This window comes from Mirounga leonina, unplaced genomic scaffold (genome assembly GCF_011800145.1).
Source record: "Mirounga leonina isolate KUSES-001 unplaced genomic scaffold, KU_Mleo_1.0 Mir_200, whole genome shotgun sequence".
Taxonomy (NCBI): Eukaryota; Metazoa; Chordata; class Mammalia; order Carnivora; family Phocidae; genus Mirounga; species Mirounga leonina.
Window position 1 is genome coordinate 6,754,534 of NW_023270503.1, and position 23,396 is coordinate 6,777,929.

Genomic DNA, 23,396 nt, shown 5'->3' on the forward strand with positions numbered 1-23,396 from the left:
ACGCGCAGGCGGAAGCACCGCCCCGCCCCGCCCTACGCCGCCTTGATTGACAGCCGCACCGGCACCCGGTACGACCCGCCTCCGGATCCCAGCGCCGCCCGCCCCCACGTCCACGCGGCGGTGGCCCGGTTTCCGCGCAGCGCCCGATCTCAGTGCTTCTTCCAGAGACGCGTGGGGTCGGGGAAAGATTAGTAACTACACCTTGCGGAGTGCTTCCCCCATCTTGCTCATTCGGGCCTCACTACCGGCCTCCCTTGCTGTTCCATTTCACGGAGGAGGAAACGGGCAGAGAGGGGAATCAACTTTCTCAAGCCGTCGGTATTTCAACCCAGATGGCTCTTAAATCGTCACTGTCCCACCTCCCTAGCAAAGGAGAATCCCCGCTGCGGCAGGCGTTTCAAAAGGTTACTGTGAAGCAGGCACCACGCTCAGAGGGTCAGACGAGAGCACACCACTCAGAAGCTCGCAGTCTAATGAGGGAGCCAGGACAATGACCTGCGGTAGGTACAGCAATCTAGGCAGAAGTCCAAGGTGGGTGTTAGCAAGCTTTCTCTGTAAGGGGCAAGCAGTAAAACTTGGGAGCTTGGTGGGCCATCAAGTCTCAGTTGCAACGTCGGAGGTAAATGGGCGTGACCGTGTGCAAATAAACCTTATGTTTACAGATTTGAACTTCACATAATTTTCACCTGTTACAAAATGTTCTTTGCATCCTTTTAAAGCTATTTAAAAATAAAAAATCTGGGTGCCTGGGTGGCCCAGTCAGTTAAGCGGCTGACTCTTGATTTCGCTCTGGTCAAGATCTCAAGGTGGTGAGATCCAGGCCGGTGTCCTCCTTGGGCTGAGCGTGGAGCCTGCTTAAGATTTTCTCTCTCCCTCTTCCTCTACCCCTTCCCTCCTCTGCGCGCGCGCGCTCTCTCTCCCTCTCTAAAAGAAATAAATAAATGAAAATAAAAATCGTTCTTCCCTGAAGGGCCATTCAGAAATAGGTGGTGAGTCTGGGGCTCCTGGGTGGCTTAGTCGGCTAAGCAAGCGCCAGACTCTTGATTTCAGCTCAGGTAATGATCATTAGATGGAGCCCTGCAAGGGGCGCTCAGTGGGAGTCCGTTTGAGATTCCCTCTTTCACTTCCTCTGTCCCTCCCGCCACTTGTGCTGTCTCTCTAGCTCTCTCTCTAATAAATAAAATCTTAAAAAAAAAAAAAATAGGTGGTGGGTCAGATTTGGCTTGGGTGGTAGTTTCCTGACTCCTGGCCAAGGATATTAGAGCTGAAAGTAGCCTCTGCCAGGAAGCAGAGGGAACATGTTTTGCTAAAGGTTACACAACCAGTCTGTAATAAAAGCTAGATTGCAGTTTTCCTGGGCTGGAATAAAGCTATCTTGACCACCCTGTTTTGTGCTAAGTAAATGACACTTGGACCTGGAGAAATTTAGAAAAGGGAAGCCCTACTGGAGAAAATGGGAAATTAGCTTATCTTGAAGGTAAGGTAGCTGGGCACTTAGTAAATACTCAACAAATACCTGTAGAATAAATCTAGGTATTAGCTAAACAAAAGGGCTGTGGAAATGCACCCTAGGTAGGACAAAACTAAGGAAAGGGATAGGTCTTGGAAGTAGGAATGTAAGTGGTTCTTTAAGAAAGAACCACTCAAGGACGCCTGGGTGGCTCGAGTCCCCGAGTCCCGCATCGGGCTCCCTGCTCGGCGGGGAGCCTGCTTCTCCCTCTGACCCTCCCCCCTCTCATGTGCTCTCTGTCTCTCTCATTCTCTCTGTCTCAAATAAATAAATAAAATCTTTAAAAAAAAAAAAAAAGAAAGAAAGAACCACTCGGAGAGGTGGAACTGAATAATATTCTGAGAGATGAAGTTGAGGAAGAATAAGGGCCATGGAGTTCAGGTTAAGAAGTTTTGACTTTAATGAGTAGACACTAAAGGTTTTTGCAAGTGCAGTGACATTTGCAAAGCAATGTTTTAGGAAGATAAATGATAGGCATGACACTTTGGTGTGTCTAAAGATAAAGTAGGGAAACGGGTGCCTGGGTGGCTCAGTCGGTTAAGCATCCGACTCTTGGTTTCCACTCAGGTCATGATCTCAGGGTCTTGAGATCAAGCCTCACATGGGCTCCATGCCCAGCACGGAGTCTGCTTGTCCCTCTCCCTCTGCTGCTCCCCCTACCCACACACACACACTCTCTCTCTCAAATAAATAAATAAAATCTTAAAAATAAAGTAGGGGTTGGCAATAGTAAGTTCTCAATAAATATTTGTTCAGTGAAATGAAAATACATGGGATAGCTGGATGGAGTGGTAAATAAGGAACAACCATGGGCATTAGTCCAGCTATGATATGATAGAGGCTTGAATTAGGATGTTGACCTTTACAGAGGTTTTGACAGTAAAGCAGAGGAAAAGATAGTCAAATAGTCCAAGGAAATAGGAGGGTTTAGGCACAGATTGAGTCAGTAAAAAAATGATTTACTAAGTGTTCTTTTTTTTTTTAAGATTTTATTTATTTATTTATTTGAGAGAGAATGAGAGAGAGCACATGAGAGGGGAGAGGGTCAGAGGGAGAAGCAGACTCCCCACGCTGAGCAGGGAGCCCAGACGTGGAACTTGATCCTGGGGTTCCAGGATCATGACCTGAGTCGAAGGCAGTCCTTTAACCAACTGAGCCACCCAGGCGCCCCTGGATTTACTAAATGTTCTTTTTTTTTTTTAAAGATTTTATTTATTTATTTGACAGAGAGAGCACAAGCAGAGGGAGTGACAAGCAGAGGCAGAGGGAGAAGCAGGCTCCCCACAGAGCAGGGGGAGCCCGATGTGGGACTCGATCCCAGGACCCCGGGATCATGACCCGAGCCAAAGGCAGTCGCTTAACCAACCAAGCCACCCAGGCGCCCATGGATTTACTAAATGTTCTTGAACACAGTATGTTCTCTGTGCTTTCTAAAGCTAATTGAATAGAATTGGATCCCACCCCGGAAGACTTTACTATGTGAAACTTCAAAAAAAAGAGAGAAAGAAAAATTGGGGGTGCCTGGCTGGCTCAGTCAGAGGAGCCAGGGTCATGAGTTGGAGCCCCATGTTGGGTGTAGAGATTACTTAAACAAACAAACAAACAAACTGAGGTGCCTGAGTGACTCAGTTGGTTAAGCCTCCCGCTCCTGATTTTGTCTCAGGTCATGATCTCAGGGTCCTGGGATTGAGCCCCACATCAGGCTCCTTGCTCAGTGGGTAATCTTGAGGATTCTCTTCCTTTGTCCCTTCCTCTCCAACCGCCCCTCCCCACTCAGGCTTGCACTCTCTCTAAAAATAAATCTTCTTAAAAATAAATATACTTTAGGGGTGCCTGGGTGGTTCAGTTGTTAAGCATCTGCCTTCTGCTCAGGTCATGATCCCAGGGTCCTGGCATCGAGCCCCGCATCGGGCTCCCTGCTCTGGGGGAAGCCTACCTTTCCCTCTCCCACTCCCCCTGCTTGTGTTCCCTCTCTCACTGTGTCTCTCTCTGTCAAATAAATAAATAAAAGCTTTAAAAAAATAATAATAATAAACAAATAAACTTAGAAAAAACAAAAATTAAAAGGAAAACATCCATAAGACCAAGACACTAATTTTGGTCTCATTCAACTTTATTTCCTTGACCTGATGGGAGGCAGGAAATAATGTATTTAATATAGCCACATTATACAGAAAAATAATACAAAGAAAACTGAAGAAGATCTTGTGAAACCGCCCCTCCCAGGCTTAAAATTTGGGGATGTTTTATTTTCAACTTTAGAGCAAAGTAAATACTCTGGTCAGTAACCGGAGGATTGATCTAGAGGTGTCAATGATAGAAGCCAGCAGGCAGAGTTTTACACATTTTTATCTCCTTCGCATCACACTGGTCTAGAATTGACTTTTCAAGTTTACCCAGAGGTGAGCAGATTCAGGGTCAGACTCCTCGTGCTAATAAGACAAGAAACAAATAAAGCAACTTGCTAAGTTATTTATTTACAATAAGGATATAATTGCTCCGAAGATTACAACAGCTGGAAAATCAGGTCATAACCAGAGAGTTGTTTGGCAAACATGGATTCAGTCCAGAATACTTTGGTTATCTGGTCAGCCAAGGCTTCCTCTCCCCTCTCTCCAGCCTCTTCTCAGAAAGCTCCTAACTATATTGGGCACATACTGACAATTTTTTTTCTTTAGTTTCTTCACTCCCCTGTTTGTACACTTAAAGCTATTAACACATTCTTTAGAATCAACTGGCTATAAGTAAGTCTTAGTACCTCATTTTTGAATAGGGACTCATACAAAGAAATACTACTGTCCAATCAAAAATAATTAAGAGATAATTCTAATATACATTTTTAAAAGATTTTATTTTTCAGAGACAGTGAGCACAAACAGGGGGAAGGGCAGGCAGAGGGAGAAGCAGGCTCCCCACTGAGCAGGGAGCCCAGTGCAGGACTCCATCCCAAGACCCTGGAATCATGACCTGAGCCAAAGGCAGATGCTTAACCGACTTAGCCACCCAGGCACCCCAATTAAGAGATAATTCTTTTTTTTTTTTTTAAGATTTTATTTATTTATTTGACAGAGAGAGACACAGCAAGAGAGGGAACACAAGCAGGGGGAGTGGGAGAGGGAGAAGCAGGCTTCCTACCAAGCAGGGAGCCTGATGCGGGGCTCGATCCCAGGATGCTGGGATGACCTGAGCTGAAGGCAGACGCTTAACGACTGAGCCACCCAGGCACCCCAACTAAGAGATAATTCTAATCTTGACTGTAACTTGTAACATTTTAATTAATGCCATATATTTTTAATTTTGAGAACTCAAATTTACAGATATCTCAGACGTCAACAGAAAAATCGCAAATAAAATGCAAAAATTTTTTTCCCTCAATAAACCATTTGACAGTAAGTTGCCAGATTCCTTTAGTACGTTCTTCTATGAACCCACAATGCACCATCAAAAACAGGAATTTAGGGGCGCCTGGGTGACTCAGTCTTAAGTGTCGGGCTTTGGCTCAGGTCATGATCCCAGGGTCCTGGAATCAAGTCCTGCATCAGATTTCCTCCTCCACAGGGAGTCTGCTTTTCCCTCTGCATCCCCCCCCGCCCCCGCTTGTGCCCTTGTGCTCTCTCTCGCTCTCAAATAAATAAATAAATAAATAAATCTTTAAAAAAAAAAAAAGCCAGCTCATCTGATCATACCTATAGTAGGGACAGCACCCCACTAATGAGTTACCCATGCTGAAAACCTTCAATTAGCTTTAACAATTTTTAAAAACAGCTTTACTGAGTGTAACTTATTTGTAATAAACTGCCAAGTATACAGTTTGATGAACTTTTTCCTAAGTAGATACCTGTGGAACCATCACCAAGATAAACATTTCCCTCACTTCCCAGAGTTTCCATATAATCCATTCCTCCTTCAACCCCTGAATTCAAGTAAGGACTGATCTGCTTTCTGTCTTTAGAGATTCATTTGCATTTTCTCTAATTTTAAATAAATTTAATCATACAATGTGTACTCTTTTTTTCATCTGGCTTATTTTACTCAGTATAAGGATTTTGAGATTCATCCATGTTTCATTTCTTTTTTTATTGGTGCGTAGTATTCCATAATATGGATGTATCATAATGTGTCTATTCATTTGCCTTCTGATGGGCTGTTCCCAGTTTTTTACTATTACAAATAAAGCTGCTATGAACATTTGTGTACAGGTATACAATTCTTTATAATATAACTATACTGGGAAGGTGGAAGAGAGAAAGCGTGGAGGGTGGTGTTATAAGAGAATGAAGTCCTTAACCAACATAAAAGGACATTAACGAATACTGTTTAAAATTGTTAAATGAAGAAATAGCTGTATAAGCATATTGCTCTATTTAAAAATAAGGAGATGGGCGCCTGGGTGGCTCAGTTGATTAAGCAGCTGGCTCTTGATTTCAGCTCTGGTCATGATGTCAGGGTCCTGGGATCAAGCCCAACATCAGGCTCCACTCTCAGCGTGGAGTCTGCTCCAGTTTCTCTCTCTCTTTCATTCTGCCTCTCCCCCTGCTTATGCGTGAGCACTCTCTTTCTCTCTTTCTCAAATAAATAAATAAAAATCCTTTAGGGGCGCCTGGGTGGCTCAGTTGTTAAGCGTCTGCCTTCGGCTCAGGTCATGATCCCAGAGTCCTGGGATCGAGCCCCGCATCGGGCTCCCTGCTCAGCGGGAAGCCTGCTTCTCCCTCTCCTGCTCCCCCTGCTTGTGTTCCCTCTCTAGCTGTCTCTCTCTCTGTGTCAAATAAATAAAATCTTAAAAAAAAAAATCCTTTAAAAAAATAAGGAGATATTTATAGTGCTAGAAGAGTTTTGAAAGTGGCTGCCTCTGGGAAATTATACTAGGGTATAACATAGAAATCAGCTCTTTTTTGGGGCACCTGACTGGCTCAGTCAGTAGATCATGTGACTCTTTTTTTTCCCTTTTTTCAAAATTTATTTATTTGAGAGAGAGAGAGTACAAGCAGGGGGAGTGGCAGGCAGAGAGAGAGAGGGAGAAGCAGGCTCCCTGCTGAGGAAGGAACCCGATTTGGGGCTCGATCCCGGGACCCTGGGATCATGACCTGTGCCGAAGGCAGACGCTTAACCAACTGAGCCACCCAGGTGTCCCAAGATTGTGTAACTCTGACCTCAGGGTGGTGAGTTCAAGCCCTACACTGAGCATAGAGCCTACTTAATTTTTTTTTAATTTTTTTAAAAAATTTATTTGTCAGAGAGAGAACACAGGCAGGGGGAATGGCAGGCAGAGGGAGAAGCAGGTCCCTGCTGAGCAAGGAGCCTGATTCGGGGCTTGATCCCAGGATTCTGGGATCATAACCCTAGCTGAAGGCAGACGCTTAACCAACTGAGCCACCCAGGCATCCCAAGCCTACTTAAAAAGAAAAAAAAGAAATAAGCTCTTTTTTTTTTTTTTTAAGATTTATTGATTTATTTTAGGGAGAGAGAGAGCGAGTAAGCACGAACAGGGGGAAGGGCAGAGGTAGAAGGAGAGGGTGAGAATCGCAAGCAGACTCCCCACTGAGTGTGGAGCTTGACGTGGGGCTCAATCTCACAACCCTAAGATCATGACCTGAGCTGAGATCATGTCAGATGCTTCACTGACTGAGCCACCCAGGTGCTCCAGCTCTTTTTTGATAGTAAGTTTTGTAATGCTCTTTGACATTTATTAACCAAATATAGGCATTACTTTGATAAATATAAAAGTTAATAACTTTTGAAAAGGGGTGGGGCACCTGGGTGGCTCAGTCAGTTAAGCCTTGATTTCGTCTCAGATCATGATCTCAGAGTCCTGGGATTGAGACCCGTGGTGGGCTCCGCACCTGATCGGTATGGAGTCTGCTTATCCCTCTCCCTCTGCTCCTCCCCCCCAAACCCCTTTTCTTAAAAAGCAATCAATCAATCATTAAAAGTAGGGGTTAGCCAGATGGGGAAGATAATAAAAAACCCCATGGACACATCATAAATGCTAAATTGCTATACAAATATGAGAGCTCATTTAATTTAAAACTTATAAATGCCATGAACTTCTAAAGAAGAGTTGTGTAAAACATTAACTACATATTTAAAAATAAACTCAGTGCAAATGCTTAACAAACCAGTGCAGTTTAAATGCTTAGTAATTTTTAAAAAAGATTTTATTCATTTATTTGACAGAGAGAAACACAGCGAGAGGGAACACAAGCAGGGGGAGTGGGAGAGGGAGAAGCAGGCTTCCTGCCAAGCAAGGAGCCCAATGTGGGGCTCGATCCCAGAACCCTGGGATCACGACCCGAGCCGAATAAAAAGCACTAGAGATATAAACCCTGATAACCCAGCAATTCCAATTCTAGGTGTGTCTTCTGGAGAAACATTACACATGTTCAAGGAGATACAGAAAAGTGTGTTCGCCTATTCACTGAAACAGAAAATTGGAGACAACATGAAGGAAATGAATAAATAAAATGTGCCTAGTTGGATGGAATGCTGAGGAATGAAAGGGAGTGAATCAGATTTATGTGTATCATGGATAGCTCTTGAAAACAATAATGAATGAAAAAAGCAGGAGGCTGAGTGATATTTACAATGTTACCTTTTCTATAATTAAAAACAACACTAAAGATTTTTCTATGGATACATACATGTATCCATAGAAAAGTATAAATGTTTGCAGTGCTACCCACCAAATAGGAAATAATGGCCACTATTGGAGCCAAGAGGAAGACACTGAGTTTGGGGGTCAAAGTCAAGGGGACTTTCAGTTTTCTCTGTAATTTTCTCTTTTATTTCTCTGCCTTGTCTTCTTCCTCATCTGTCTCCTTGGGCAATGTTCTTAGTCTACCGTGAGTAATAATAATAATAATAATAATAATAATAACAACAACAACAACAATAATAATAAACCAGAACAACGGAACAATATATAGAAGACTGAAGGTAGTGCAGTCTCCCTGAAAAACCTTATCCGGGGTTAATAATTTTAAAAGAAAAAATAATTACCTCCAGTTTCATCGGAGAAATTTGTACCCTTTATGCTGTCAAAACAACAGCAATACCATCTTTATGGTATAAAGATGGACACAATTACGTCAATAGTTCAAAAGAGTATGCATAACCCGGCGTGACAAGGTGGCTTCCCTTATTATTTGATATATCCTTTTACTTGCCCTACTTGGCACTTAATACCATGCAGTCAAAACTATGCACTCAAAGTAAACATACTCTATATGTCACTGCAACTGATGTAAAAAAAAAAGTCAAAGCTAAACCAATCCACGAAAACAATGCAAATGACGTATGAGATTATCATCACTACAAACCAGCAAAATACTGGTACCCTGCGACAGCTGAGCACTCCAACCAGCTGCCCGCGAGGACGAAGTCCATGGGAAGAAACTCCTCTTTAGCTCAATTAAGGGTTAAAAGTCGCAATCTCGGATCCCGAAAGAGTGTATTTCGAGGTAGGACGCTCGCCAAAATAACATTCCGTCTGGGAGAAATGTAATCAATTACTTCCTTTCCTGTATTTTTCAAATTTCCAGTTTTGAAAAAGGGTTAGCCTGGGGCATCAAAAATCTAGGGTTTTAATTCTGCGACCAACGGGCTTTAGTCATGTTCTCATCCGTGAAACTGGGCGTGAGAAGTTCGAATCTCCAAAATTCCCGCTAGTTTGAAATCCCACGGTGAAACCAATCCCGCCTCCTGCAGTTTCGCCCGAGAAGTATTTTGACCCTCTCTGTTCACCGTCCGCGCAGCCTCCCAAAGCAATCGCAAGCTCCGCCCCCTGCGCTCCGGACGGCGCGAAAACCCAATTGACAAGAACTCTCTCCGAAGCCCGCGGGTCTGATCTGCGTTGGGCCCGCTTTCCCAGCCGGGGTCACAGTCCCCGGCGCTCAGCCTGGGGCGCCCGCGTCGGGAGCACCCCGCGCTCGCCGGCCGCATCCCAGAGTCCTCGCTGCCCGCGCTTTCTTACCGCCTCTTCCCGCGTCCGACTCGGCTGAGCTGGGCCCAGCCTCCGCGACCGTTCCGTCCCGGTGGGCGCGGGGGAGTCGGAGACGGACCCCGCGGCCCGGCTGCTCCCTCGGCGGGAGCCGGCCGCCTCCATGGCCTCCAGGCTGGCGGGGCTCGGCCGCACAACGCCCTAGGAGCCGGCATTCCGGGAAGCTGGGAGCATGGTGGGGGTCCTGGCCATGGCGGCGGCAGCTGCTCCCCCTCCGGTGAAGGACTACGAGATTGAGGTGAGCTAGTGCATCTCTGTCTGTACGAGGTGGGTAAAAGGTAATTCCGACTTTGGCTCTAGGAAGGGAAAGGAGAGACCTGCTGAGGCCCCGCAGTTGTGACATTGTGTGCAACAATTGCTGGAATGTGTCGCTTCCTAACGTCGTGATAGGTATTAACAAACATTGAGATTGTGAGATGTTTGCGGGCCAGGAAAGTCAGGATTGAAAAGATACCTCGACCAGTTCCCAGATACTGAAATGTTGGTGGAACCTGATGTTTTGGACTTGTGAAGTGTCACAGAGGATCCCAGGATCAAGTGTGGGTTCATAGTAAGGAATCAGAACTTCAGCTTGAAAAGACTCTTTAAGTTCAACTAGTCTGTCCACCTACCTGTTCTAGGACTACCGCTTAGATTGTCACTACAGGAGTCAAAGTAATTTTATTTAAAAAGCCAGTTTCTCGGGGCGCCTGGGTGGCTCAGTCGTTAAGCGTCTGCCTTGGGCTCAGGTCATGATCCCAGGGATCGAGCCCCACATCAGGCTTCCTCCTCGGCGGGAAGCCTGCTCCTCTCTCTCCCAGTCCCCCTGCTTGTGTTCCTGCTCTCGCTGTCTCTCTCTCTCTCTCTCAAATAAATAAATAAAATCTTTAAAAAAAAAAATCAGTTTCCCATGGCTCTAGAGCTTAAGATACTGCAGTTAGTAGTCCCGGCATGGAATGCTGTTATTCTTTTTTTTTTAAAGATTTTATTTTATTTATTTATTTGAGAGAGAGAGAATGAGAGACAGAGAGCATGAGAGGGAGGAGGGTCAGAGGGAGAAGCAGACTCCCTGCCGAGCAGGGAGCCCGATGCGGGACTCGATCCTGGGACTCCAGGATCATGACCTGAGCCAAGGCAGTCGCTTAACCAACTGAGCCCCCCAGGCGCCCCGAGGAATGCTGTTATTCTTATGTATTCACCAAGTTTCAGTGAAATGCACTGAGCAGTCGTTACAAAGATACTTTAATGCCATGAACTAATGGAGTAGCATCTCAAAGTGATGGTTGCTACATTTTTACACCTTTTCATCTCAAGCTAGCATTCTAACTGAAATACACATACTCGTGTCCTTGAAGTGAGCCAAAATGTACCTTCACTTATTTAACTAGGACTCTTTCTTATTTTTTAGAATTGAATAACTTTTGTCTACTTGCTAATAGTTGTTATGCTGATATTTGTTTGCTAAATCAAGGCAGTTGCTCAGCTTTCTTGGGTGTGAAGAAGGACTTGTGGTACTTGAATTAGACAGTTCTTGATTTTTGTATGGTCAGTTTATCAAGCTTTACCTTAGAGTTTCTGCTTTTGGTGCCCTGCTTACCTTATTTCATAGTAATGATACTTTCCTTTTAGTATTCCAAGGTAAGGGCCTTGTATACATTATTTTGCTTAATATCAACCCTGTGCTGAGGTATCATTATCTGTAACCATACGGATGACGGAAGAAGGTAAAAAAAAATAAAGTGGGGTGCCTGGGTGGCTCAGTCTGTTAGGTGTCTGTCCTCAGCTCAGGTCATGATCCTGGGGTCCTGGGATAGAGCCCCACATCGGGCTTCCTGCTCAGTGGGGAGCCTGCTTCTCCCTCTGCCTCTACTTCTCCCTGCACCCTCCCCCCCCACTCATGTTCTCTCTCTGTCTCTCTCAAATAAAATCTTAAAAAAAAAAAGTAATTAAAAGTAAGTTAAATTAAGTTAGAAAAAGTAAATTAGAAGGGTGCCTGGGTGGCTCAGTCGGTTAAGCATCTGCCTTCGGCTCAGGTAATGATCTCAGGGTCCTGGGATCAGGCCCCACATCGGGCTCCCTGCTCAGAGGAGAGCCTGCTTCTCCCTCTCCCTCTGCCTGCTGCTCCTCCTGCTTATACTTTCTCTTTCCGTCAAATAAATAAATAAAATCTTTAAAAATAAAAGAAAAAGTAAATTAGAAAGTTAAAAGTGGGCACCTGGGTGGCTCAGTTGGTTAAGCGTCCAACTCTTGATCTCAGCTCAGGTCTTGATCTCAGGGTTGTGAGTTTAAGCCCTGCATTGGGCTCCACACTGTGGAACCTACTTTAAAAAAATTTTTTGGGGGGGGCGCCTGGGTGGCTCAGTCGTTAAGCATCTGCCTTCAGCTCAGGTCATGATCCCGGGGTCCTGGGATCGAGCCCTGCATCGGGCTCCCTGCTCCTTGGGAAGCCTGCTTCTCCCTCTCCCACTCCCCCTGCTTGTGTTCCCTCTCTCGCTGTGTCTCTCTCTGTCAAATAAATAAAATCTTTAAAAAATAAAATAAAATAAATTTTTTTTTAAAGTTAAAAGTAATATGCTTAGGGTCCCATACTAGTAGATGTCAGAGCCAGCACTTGAACTTAGATCTGCCTGACTCCAGAGCCGGTAGTATCATGCTTTTGATACTATCTCAGGGTAATGATAATACTAACAGCTCATTAGCATTTTCTTCTAATGCTTTTACCATTTCATTTTAACATATAAAATTTTAATCTGTAATTTATTTTGCCTCATATTTATCCAACTGGTTAGAAATTTGTCCCAATACCATTTATTAATTACTTATTGGCTCACTAACTTGAATGCTACTGTTCTCATATACCAAGTTCTTAAATATTTACTTATTTCTTTTTCTGGTTTTCTAATCCATTCCATTCCATTGGCTACCTTATTCATGTATCAGTACTATGCCTTTTTTTTTTTTTTTTTTTTTTTAAGTAATCTCTGCACCCAGTGTGGGGCTCAAACTCACAACCCCAAGATCAAGAGTTATAAGCTCCACTGACTGAGCCAGCCAGGTGCCCCCAGTACTTTGTTTTTTTGTTTTTTTCTAAATATATTTTATATATATTTTAATATTTTATTGTCATGTTAATCACCATACATTACATCATTAGTTTTTGATGTAGTGTTCCATGATTCATTGTTTGTGCATAACACCCAGTGCTCCATGCAGAACGTGCCCTCCTTAATACCCATCACCAGGCTAACCCATCCCCCCACCCCCCTCCCCTCTAGAACCCTCAGTTTGTCTTTCAGAGTCCATCGTCTCTCATGGTTCATCTCCCCCTCCGATTTACCCCCTCATTCTTCCCCTCCTGCTATCTTCTTTTTTTCCCCCCAGTACTTTGTTTTTAATGATGATGGCTTTGTGATCCTTTTAATTTTCCAGAAGTATATTTCCCCCATTCATTACTTATCTTTTTTTTTTTTTTTTGAGATTTTATTTTTAAGTAATCTCTACACTCAACTTGGGGCTGGAATCCACAACCCTGAGATCAAGAGTCGCATGCTTTACTGACTGAGCCAACCAGACACCCCTCATTACTTACCTTTTTCTAAAAATTTCCTTTTCATTCTGGAAAGTTTATTTTAACAAATGAACCGAGGGAAGTTAAAATGAAAGAAAAGACTGATGGAGCTTTTTGTAGCTAATAATTTTTTTCTATTATGTAAGTTACTAATTTATGACCAACAGAAATACAACTTTACAGTATTATATATATTTATAGTCAACTTGATATGTGAGGGTAATAACATAGGAGGCAGGCAGTAACTTTTAATAACAAAACACTGGAAAGTTTTGTTTTTTTTAATTTGTGGTAAGTGTCCTTCACCATAATTTTTACTTGATTAGTAAATTTGAGGATCATAGGTTTGTTCACTGTGTGTCTGTTTCTTAGAAATAGAACGATTTTTTTTAAAGATTTATTTGTTTATTTTAGAGAGAAGGAGAGAGTTCAGGATGGGGAAGGACTGAAGGAGAAGGAGAGAGAGAATCTCTTTGCTTTTTTAAAAAGGCAAAAAAGCACAGAGCCCAACGACCAGGGGCTTGATCCCCTGACCCTGAAATCATGACCTGAGCTGAAATCAAGAGATGGATGCTTAACTGACTGAGCCACCCCCAAGAATAATTTGTTTTTAACTAAAAAAGGAAAAAGGGAATGGAATTAATATTTGTAGAGTCCCCACCATGCATTTGACTTCACATATTTTTGTGCAATGTGTTTGTTACAAATTTTGTGGGGTGGGTGGTACTATTCAATGGTTATAGAGTAAACAGAGGCCAACAGAAATGAACACGATTTGTACATAAGTATAGTGGCCTTGAAACTTTTTATTTAAGTATATATAAAGTAAAATACACAAATTATAAGTGTATGGCCTGATGTGATGTTGAGATTTGAATGTAGATTTAATTTTAAAGCTCTTTCTTCAGGGCGCCTGGGTGGCTTAGTCGGTTAAGTGTCTGCCTTTGGCTCAGGTCATGATCCCAGGGTCCTGGGATGGAGCCCCTTGTCAGGCTTCTTGCTCAGCGGGGGGCCTGTTTCTCTCTCTGCCTGCCGTTCCCCCTGCTTGTGCTCTCTCTCTCTGACAAATTTTTTTAAAAAGCTCTTTTTTCTAATATATCAGGTTCATTACCTAAGGGAGCCTTCCTTTTTTTATCCAGTTAGGTAAAATATTAGATCTGTGTTTACAATTTATGTTTTGGATTATTTTATTTGAAATAACTGCTTTTTTTTTTCTCTTAAATTGATAGGCATGCAAAAAGCGAAGGAAAGATGATGACAGATCTTCCTGCAAAACGATTACAAAATATTTATCACCAATAGGGAAGACTGGAGACAGTGTTTTCTCTTCACCAAAATCCAGTAATATTCTGGATTATTTTAGAAAGACTTCCCCCACAAATGAGAAGATACAATCAGCAAAAGAGTGCAAGATAAAGTCATCTGCACCATTGCCTGCTGACAGTGGCAAAGACTGTAAAACACCTTTGGAAGTGTTCTCAAATCTAGAGTTTAAGAAGAGAGGAAAAAGAGTTAATTTATCTCATCGACTAAATAGTGTTAAAACTGAAAATGAATCTCCAATTAAAATTAGTAGTGATAGCAAAGAAGACACTAGTCTAAATAATGATTTTGTAGAAAGTAGTACTTCTGTTTTACTCTGCAAGAATCATGTGGAGGTACTTGCAGAAAGTATTCAAGATAAAAAACACTCAAGCACTATGACCTCCATAAAAAGCTCTAAGAAAGTGAATCCTAAACAAAGGATCACAAAAAATGATTGCAAAAAAATGAGAAAAAGGAAGTACAGGGATATAATAGATCTATCTGAAAGCATACCATTGGCTGAGGAGCTAAATCTCCATCAAAAAGATGGTAAAGATAGGGAACAGATAACCCCTTCCCTAACTAATGAGATCGAGAGTACTGCAAATGACTCCAGAGGTGGTATAACTAAAACAGACCACTTAAATGATAGTACAATTACTGTCTCCTATGAGGAATTTTTAAAAAGTCACAAGGAAAATAAAGCAGAACACATACCAGACTCTACAATGTCTATTTGTATTCCCTCTGAAACTGTTGAAGATATGGTCAAAAGTGGTTGTATAAGTGACCCAGGAACCTGTGAAATTTCCCAACATGTACGCTATAAGACAGTTACTGTTCTTGCACAAGTTCACCCTATTCCCCCCAGAAAGACAAGGAAAATACCCTCCATTTTCTTGAAACAGAAGCAGTTGGAAATGGAAAATAGTTTGTCTGATCCTGAGAATGAGCAGACTGTTCAGAAAAGAAAATCTAACGTTGTCATACAGGAGGAAGAGTTAGAATTGGCAGTGCTGGAAGCTGGAAATGCTGAGGCTGTGAAACCGAAATGCACCCTAGAAGAAAGACAGCAGTTTATGAAAGCATTTAGGCAGCCGGCATCTGATGCACTTAAAAATGGAGTCAGAAAGTCTTCTGAGAAGCAGAAAGAGCTCAATGAAAAATCTTTAAACGAGGAAGGAAGACACAATAATTCTAAAAAAATCACGGAAAATCCTAACATTCAGGTGGTTTCACATGATGGCAGTTCACCGTCACACACTGAGAAAGGAAGATTTCCTAACGAGAAAAGTAAAAAGCTGAAGAAAAAGGATAAGAAAATGTTAGGTACTGGTACTACCCCAGGTGAAAATAGACAGGGAAATATTCAAAAGAAAGCAGCAACTTTTTCCTTTAGAGATAAACAGAATCCAAATAGACTTAGAATGAGTTTAAGACAAAAGAAAACAGAAGTTTTCAAAAACAGCACATTATTTAACAGTGAAAGTCTTATTTGTAAAGATTTAGTAAATGATGACCCTGTAAAGATTTCCTCTCCGTGTAACAAGAAGTCTTCAAGAAAAACCAGCATACCAGTTAAGGATAAGGTGATACATTCTAAAGCTGAAACTGAAGACAGTTTGGTAAATGTTTCCACACCCAAGCCAACCAGAAGATCTGTAAGAACCAGCAGCACACCTACTACAATAGTCCTTAGCGGTACCGATTCTGAAGATGGCAGTCCAGCAAAGGCTTCCACTCCAAAAGCAGCCAACTTACTAGAAAAGCATAGTTTATATACAGCAGAATTAATAACAGTACCTTCTGACTCAGAGAGCCCTATTAGGTAAAGTTTTGTTTTTGTTCTGAAGCTCTGAGTATTCTGCATATATTATTAGCTGGGAAGGAAAATACTTCGAGGATTGGAGAGTGTTATTTTTTCTACAACACAGCTGATTTATAAGAAAACAGTTTCAAAAATGCTGTTTATTTTCCACATTTAATTTAAAGCCAGGCATGATTTTAGAAGAATTCTAGAAGTATTTTAGATGAGTTCAAACTCTTATCACGGTTATTAATTCCCTGGAGAAATATTTTTCAAATAGAATTTTAGGGGCACTTGGGTGGCTCAGTGGGTTAGCCTCTGCCTTCGGCTCTGGTCGTGATCCCAGGGTCCTGGGATCAAGCCCCACGTTGGGCTTCCCACTTGGCGGGGAGTCTGCTTCTCCCTCTTCCTCTGCCGTTCCCCCTACTTGTGCTCTCTTTCTCTGTCAAATAAATAAAATCTTAAAAAATGTATATATAGATATGAATTCTGTGCATCTAACAAACATGAGATTAAAAATAAGTAAGAGTTTTATTTCTTGGGTAAACGGAGCCATATATTTGAGGTATATACTTGCATGCTGGTTTTGGCCAATGGAAGAGTGATCTTAGGAGGTAATTTTCTGTAAAGCTTATGATTTCTAAAAGGAAGCATTTTATGTTTTCTGAGAGTTCAGCTTTGAGTTTGGCTTACTTTGGATCAGTAGTTTGAATCTAACTGGAGTATTTTTTTTTTTTAAGAATGTCCAGAAATTGGAGCCCTGGTTGGTTCTTTTCTATATTTAATTGAAATTCTTACACATAATCATGGAAGTGCTTCTGAATGTCTTTTTTTTTTTTTCCCAGAATGAAATTCACCAGAATTAGTACTCCTAAGAAATCCAAGAAAAAATCTAAGAGAAGATGTGAGAAATCTGAAGCAACTGATGGAGATTTTACTTCTCAGACTAGAAAGGTAATTGAAATATTAGGGGATTGTGTAAGTGGTATTCTGTTTCCTAAAACAGCAACTACTTTTAGAAGTAGTATGCCAAAAGAAGATACACATATTTTATAGATTGGTTATGTTAACTACAGCCATATACGTTACTCACTATTATTCTATTCCTCTGATTAGTTTATTGATCAGTCAACATATCTTACAGTGAGATGGAAGCAATTAATAAGGACAGTATAATTTACTTAGAAAAAGTTTTCTTGGGGATGCCTGGGTGGCTCAGTCAGTTAAGTGTTCAACCCTTGGTTTCAGCTCAGGTCTTGATCTCAGTATTGTGAGATTGAGCCCTGTGTCGGGCTCCACACTCAGCCCTGAGTCCACTTGTCCCTCTCCCTTTGCACCTCCCCATGTTTGCATGTATGCATGCTCTCTCTCTCTAAAATAAATAAACAAAATCTTTAAAAGAGGAAAAAAAAGGTTTTTTGGTAAGAGTTACATTCTAATCATTTTCCTTAAGGCTGCTTATAGGTCATGATTGAATTTTTGGTTTATTTCTATAGATCAGAGGCTAAAAAGTGGAGTCTGTAACTCTGGTACAGGTCTAAAAACCCTGGTACTGTTGACATTTTGGGCTGGATAATTCTTTGTTATAGGGGACTGATTGTGCATTGTAGGATGTTCAGCAATAACCTGGGCCTCTACCCATGGAAATGCCAGTAGCTCTCCAGCTCCCCTGGTTATGATAACCAAAAATGTCTCCACACATAACAAATATCCCTGGAGGGAAAGAAAGCCACCCTCTCACCCTGCCCTATTGAAAACCACTACCCTAAAGGGAGAGGTAGGATGCTATGTAAGAATAATTTAGCTGCTTTTACAAACTAATCTGCTTTTCTCCACTGTGAGAGAATTGAATTCTCTCCAGGGTGAGTAGGTACACGTATGTGTATGTTGAAAAGCCCCCAATGTGACTGTGACATAATCCTTGGGTGAATACCACTGCGACAGAAGATTGGTGTCTCTTTTTTTGTTATTTAACAGCTATCATGTTTTTTGACTGTGTATCACATTCCAGGCACTATGCTTAATACTTACCATTAATCTCATAAATATTTAACCCTGTTTTGAAGGAACAGTGGAGCCAAAGGAGGTGAGAACATTTTTAAGAGTAGTTGAAGTGGTGTACAGTGGGATCCAAGCTGCGTGGGGTGGAGTAGAGGCTGGTAAACAGGGAGAAAGTAAAGAGTGCTATCAAGAGAGGTTTCTGATGTAGTCAGGAGTAATCAAGTAAGGCTGGGAGGATAGGTGACTAGGTCAGAAAGTAGGGTGTTGAAAATGACTAAATTTTCAAGGTGATAGGATTATGGTTGGTTTTAGTTTTCTTTATTTTTCTGTTTTGTTTTTTTATAAACATGAACTTTTTAAAATTTTTATCAGAAAAAAATAACTGGGGTGCCTGGGTGGCTCAGTCAGTTAAGCGTCCAACTCTTGGTTTTAGCTCAGGTCATGATCTTAGGGTTGAGAGATTAAGCCCTGGGTGGGGCTCTGTGCTAAACATGAAGTCTGCTCGAATTTCTCTCTCCCTCTCCCTCCCCCCCCGCCACTTACTTGCGCTCTCTCTTGAATAAATAAATAAAATCTTTTTAAAAAAACAACTATTAGAAAAAAAGTTTTCAAGTAATAGCAGAATTACTTGCCAAAATGTGTATGTGTATGGTTTTTTCCCACACCTTCACTAAAACATCTTTTTGTGTAACAGTTTCTTTCAATAATTGAGTTGTTAATTTAAATTTAGGTCAATTAATTTGTAAGAATTTATAAGATTTGATCAGTCTGCCAAAAATTTTGCTAGCAGAACAACAAATCTATTGCTGTACTGTACGGAAGCAAATCTTTATGTTTTCCCAACCCTTTTACATATATTTTGGATATCCATGCCTATGCTTTTCGGTACTTTTTAAAAAACAGCAAACATTGGTTAAAAAAACCAGAAATGCATAAAATTAAAAGTGAAAACTTTTCATCTTCTACTCTCTAGCGGTAACCCACTTTATTTTTTTTAAAGATTTTATTTATATATTTGAGAGAGAGTGAGCGAGCTTGAGCAGGAGTAAGGGCAGAGGGAGAGGGACAAGCAGACTGAGCTGAATGCAGAGCCTGACTTGGGCTCGATCTCGACCCTGAGATCATGACCTGAGCTGAAATTAAGAGTCAGACGCTTAACCTACTGAGCCACCCAGGTGCCCCTGGATTTTTTTTTTAAGGTTTTATTTATTTATTTGAGAGAAAAAGAGAGCACAGAGGGAGAGGGAGAAGCAGACCCCTGCTGAGCAGGGAGCCCGATGCAGGACTTGATCCCAGCACCCTGGGATCATGACCCGAGCCGAAGGCAGACGCTTAACTGACTAAGCCACCCAGGCGCCCCCGGTGCTCCTGGATGTTTTTAATCTAAACATATAAGCCTATAGAATTCAGAATATGGAAAGCACATTGTCTGGAAGATAATATTTAAATGTGCAAGATCACTTAGTACATCAATGGCAAAGTCAGGCCTAAAGGCCAGACTTTATTACCTAGTGCTCTTTTCCATTATTAGTACCTTTTCAACCTCTCTCCAATGGATTCATCTTAAACGTGACTAAAATCAAAGAACAGATGCCATGAAGGTGGTGGTGGGGAAATAACCAACAATTCTTTCTAATCCATGTGGACATCTAATATAGACATCTCTCTTGGTGTTTTTCACAAATGTAATTATATTTATCTGAATAAATTTCCAGTTAGAAATAAAGGCAAACCAAGTATAACTAGACACATTGTAATTTAATTTCCTTGCTAAGATTTGAGTAACTGTTTCTTTGTCTTTTATTTAGCATGATTTGTGATTATAGTCTTCTCTTATATATATTTTTTAATGGACTTTATTTTCTTTAGATTGATTTTTTTTTTTTTTAATTTGACAGAGAGAGACACAGCAACAGAGGGAACACAAGCAGGGGGAGTGGGAGAGGGAGAAACAAGCCTCCTGTGGAGTAGGGAGCCCAATGCGGGGCTCAATCCCAGGACCCTGGGATCATGACCTGAGCCGAAGGCAGACACTTAACGACTGAGCCACCCAGGCGCCCCTGAACTTTATTTTTTAGAACAGTTTTAGCTTGGGGCGCCTGGGTGGCTCAGTCCTTAAGCGTCTGCCTTCGGCTTAGGTCATGATCCCAGGGTCCTGGGATCGAGACCCGCATCAGGCTCCCTGTTTGGTAGGAAGCCTGCTTCTCCCTCTCCCACTCCCCCTGCTTGTGTTCCCTCTCTCGCTGTGTCACTCTCTCTCTCTCTCTCTCTCTCTCTCTCGGCAAATAAATAAATAAAATCTTTAAAAAAAAAAAAAAGAACAGTTTGAGCTTCACAGCAAAACTGAGTGGAAGATACCAAGATTTCCCATATACCTCCTGCCCCCACACTGCGTAGCCTCCCACATTATCAATACCAGAGTAGTACATTTGTTACAATTGATAAACCTGCATTGTCAGATCATTATCACCCAGAGTCTGTAGTTTACATTAGGGTTCACTCTTGGTCTTGTATATTCTGTGGGTTTAGAGGTATCATGGCATGTATTCACCATTAGCGTATCATCCATATAGTACGATATCACTGACTTAAACATGCTCTATGCTGTGCCTGTTTATCCCTTCTTCCCCACTTAACTCCTGGCAACCACTGACCTTTTTTATTGTCTCCAAGGTTTTGCCTTTTCTAATTTTTTTTATTATTAAATATGAAATGTTTGCCACTGACCTAAATTAATATTTCATATTTTTTTGTTTAGGCAAGCAGTGCTTCCAAAAATGTATCTAAAGCAAAACAATTGATTGAAAAAGCAAAAGCTTTACACATTAGTAGGTCAAAAGCTACTGAAGAAATAGTGACACCCTTGAGACGTTCATCTAGACATCAGACACTTCCTGAAAGGAAGCAATCGTCAGAAACAGAAGTAAGTATTAGAAATATTTATTGGTATGAGTTCTGTCCTATTCTGCTGCTTGGAGTGGGAGAAGGAAACCATTATAAAGTTATAAGGTAGAATTGTAAGATACCCTTGAGGTGGTAGAAAGAATATTTTCAGTTCTGTTTTAGAAGCTTTTGGTTCTTTTGCCTGTAGAATAATACAGTTTGAATCCTTATTAAGTCATTCGAGATCCTTTATAGGCTGAATTAGCTCTTCCCTTTCCTCAAAACAACCACCTTCCTCATACACTATTTGCTCTAGTCACACTAAATTATTTATTTCTCCCCAAATGGTGCAATTTTTACTTTTTCCACTTTGTAGTCTCAGCTTGAAATGCATATTCCAAGTATTCTCTTTTACCTGAGGAATTCCTACTCAAACATTAAGTCCTGCTAAATACTAACACTTCCTCTTTTTTAAAAACCAGCTTTATTATATATACATATTTTTTAATTTATTCATGAGAGTCACAGAGAGAGAGAGAGGCAGAGGGAGAAGCAGGCTCCCCGCTGAGCAGGGAGCCCGATGTGGGACTTGATCCCAGGACCCTGGGATCATGACCTGAGCTGAAGGCAGACGCTTAACCATCTGAGCCACCCAGGCGCCCCCTAAAAACCCCTCTTTATTATAGAGATATAAGTTACATACCATACAATTCACTATTTAAAGTGTACAGTTCATTGGCTTTTTTTTTTTTCTTTCAAAGATTTTATTTATTTATTTGAGACAGAGAGAATGAGAGACAGAGAGCATGAGAGGGAGGAGGGTCAGAGGGAGAAGCAGACCCCCCGCTGAGCAGGGAGCCCGATGCGGGACTCGATCCCGGGACTCCAGGATCATGACCTGAGCCGAAGGCAGTCGCTTAACCAACTGAGCCACCCAGGCGCCCCATTGGCTTTTAATATAGTCACAGTTGTGCATCCATCACCACAGTTTTAGAACATTTCATTACCTCAAAAAGAACCTCCATTCCCCTTAGCTGTCACTTCCTAATCTCTCCTCCCCCAGCCGCAGCCAACCACTAATCTACTTCCTGTCTCTATAGATTTGCCTATTCTGAACATTTCATATAAATGGTATCATACATACAAGATACAGTCCTTTGTGTCTGGCTTCACTCATCATAATGTTCTCAAGGTTCATCCATGTGGTAGCATCAATATTTCATTTCTTTTTATTGCCAAATACCCCATTGTATGGATATATATCACATTTTATTTACCTATTACCTATTGATGGACATTTAGGTTGTTTCTGCTTTTTGGCTATTAGGAATAATGCCTCCACTTGAAAGCTTTACTGATGCCTTCAAGGCAAGTAGACTTACATGGTTTTTTGTATTTTGGTCAATACTGCTCTCACCATACTGTTTCAGAACTACCTACTTATAGACTAGCTCTCCTTCTGTACCCTAAGCCCTGGTGTAATCTTGAAGCCAACTCTTGTTTCATCTGTCTGTGTACTGCTGTATTGCCTGACATAGAATAGATGCTCAGTAAATGTATGCTGACCACATGGAAACGGATCAGACTTCATCTAATACATTTATAGGATGTATAGCTTTCAAAGAGTATAGCTAAAATTTTTATAGTTTGGTCATATTGATTCTTTTGTCTGGAATAAAGTCTGTTGGTTGCTTCTTTAAAAAAGAAGACCCATGGGCGCCTGGGTGGCTCAGTCATTAAGCATCTGCCTTCGGCTCAGGTCATGATCCCAGGGTCCTGGGATCGAGTCCCACATCGGGCTCCCTGCTCGGCAAGAAGCCTGCTTCTCCCTCTCCCATTCCCCTTGCTTGTGTTACTGCTCTCGCTATCTCTCTCTCTGTCAAATAAATAAATAAAATCTTTAAAAAAAAAAAAAAAAGAAGACCCATGGTCATAATAAATCCACTCTTTGATATGTGAACTTGTATGATGTAGTGTAGGCTATTGTCACTATATGTTTTCTGTATTAGTCAGGTGGTGTCTGATGGAGAGAGGTATGGAGCTCCTAATGTCATTATCTTACCTATGGCTTCTAGCATCATAATCCTTTTGATTTTTTTTTTTTTTAAGATTTTATTTATTTATTTGAGAGAGAGAGAATGAGAGAGAGCACATGAGAGGGGGGAGGGTCAGAGGGAGAAGCAGACTCCCTGCCGAGCAGGGAGCCCGATGCGGGACTCGATCCCGGGACTCCAGGATCATGACATGAGCCGAAGGCAGTCGCTTAACCAACTGAGCCACTCAGGCGCCCCTCCTTTTGATATTTTAAAACATCAATTGCATGACATTTTTAAAATGTTTTTCTTAT

At 41.7% G+C, this 23,396-nt stretch overlaps 1 protein-coding gene across 1 annotated transcript in view; it reads left to right on the top strand.

The window, feature by feature from the left end:
• The first annotated feature begins 9,247 nt into the window (after positions 1-9,247).
• ATAD5 (ATPase family AAA domain containing 5) overlaps positions 9,248-23,396 on the top strand; it is a 47,306-nt gene continuing 33,157 nt past the window's right edge. Inside the window, exons 1-4 of the mRNA XM_035027778.1 lie at positions 9,248-9,744; positions 14,283-16,186; positions 17,011-17,119; positions 20,925-21,089. Coding sequence (XP_034883669.1) covers positions 9,679-9,744; positions 14,283-16,186; positions 17,011-17,119; positions 20,925-21,089 — 2,244 coding nt within the window. The 5' untranslated portion in view covers positions 9,248-9,678. The remainder of the gene's footprint in view (positions 9,745-14,282; positions 16,187-17,010; positions 17,120-20,924; positions 21,090-23,396) is intronic.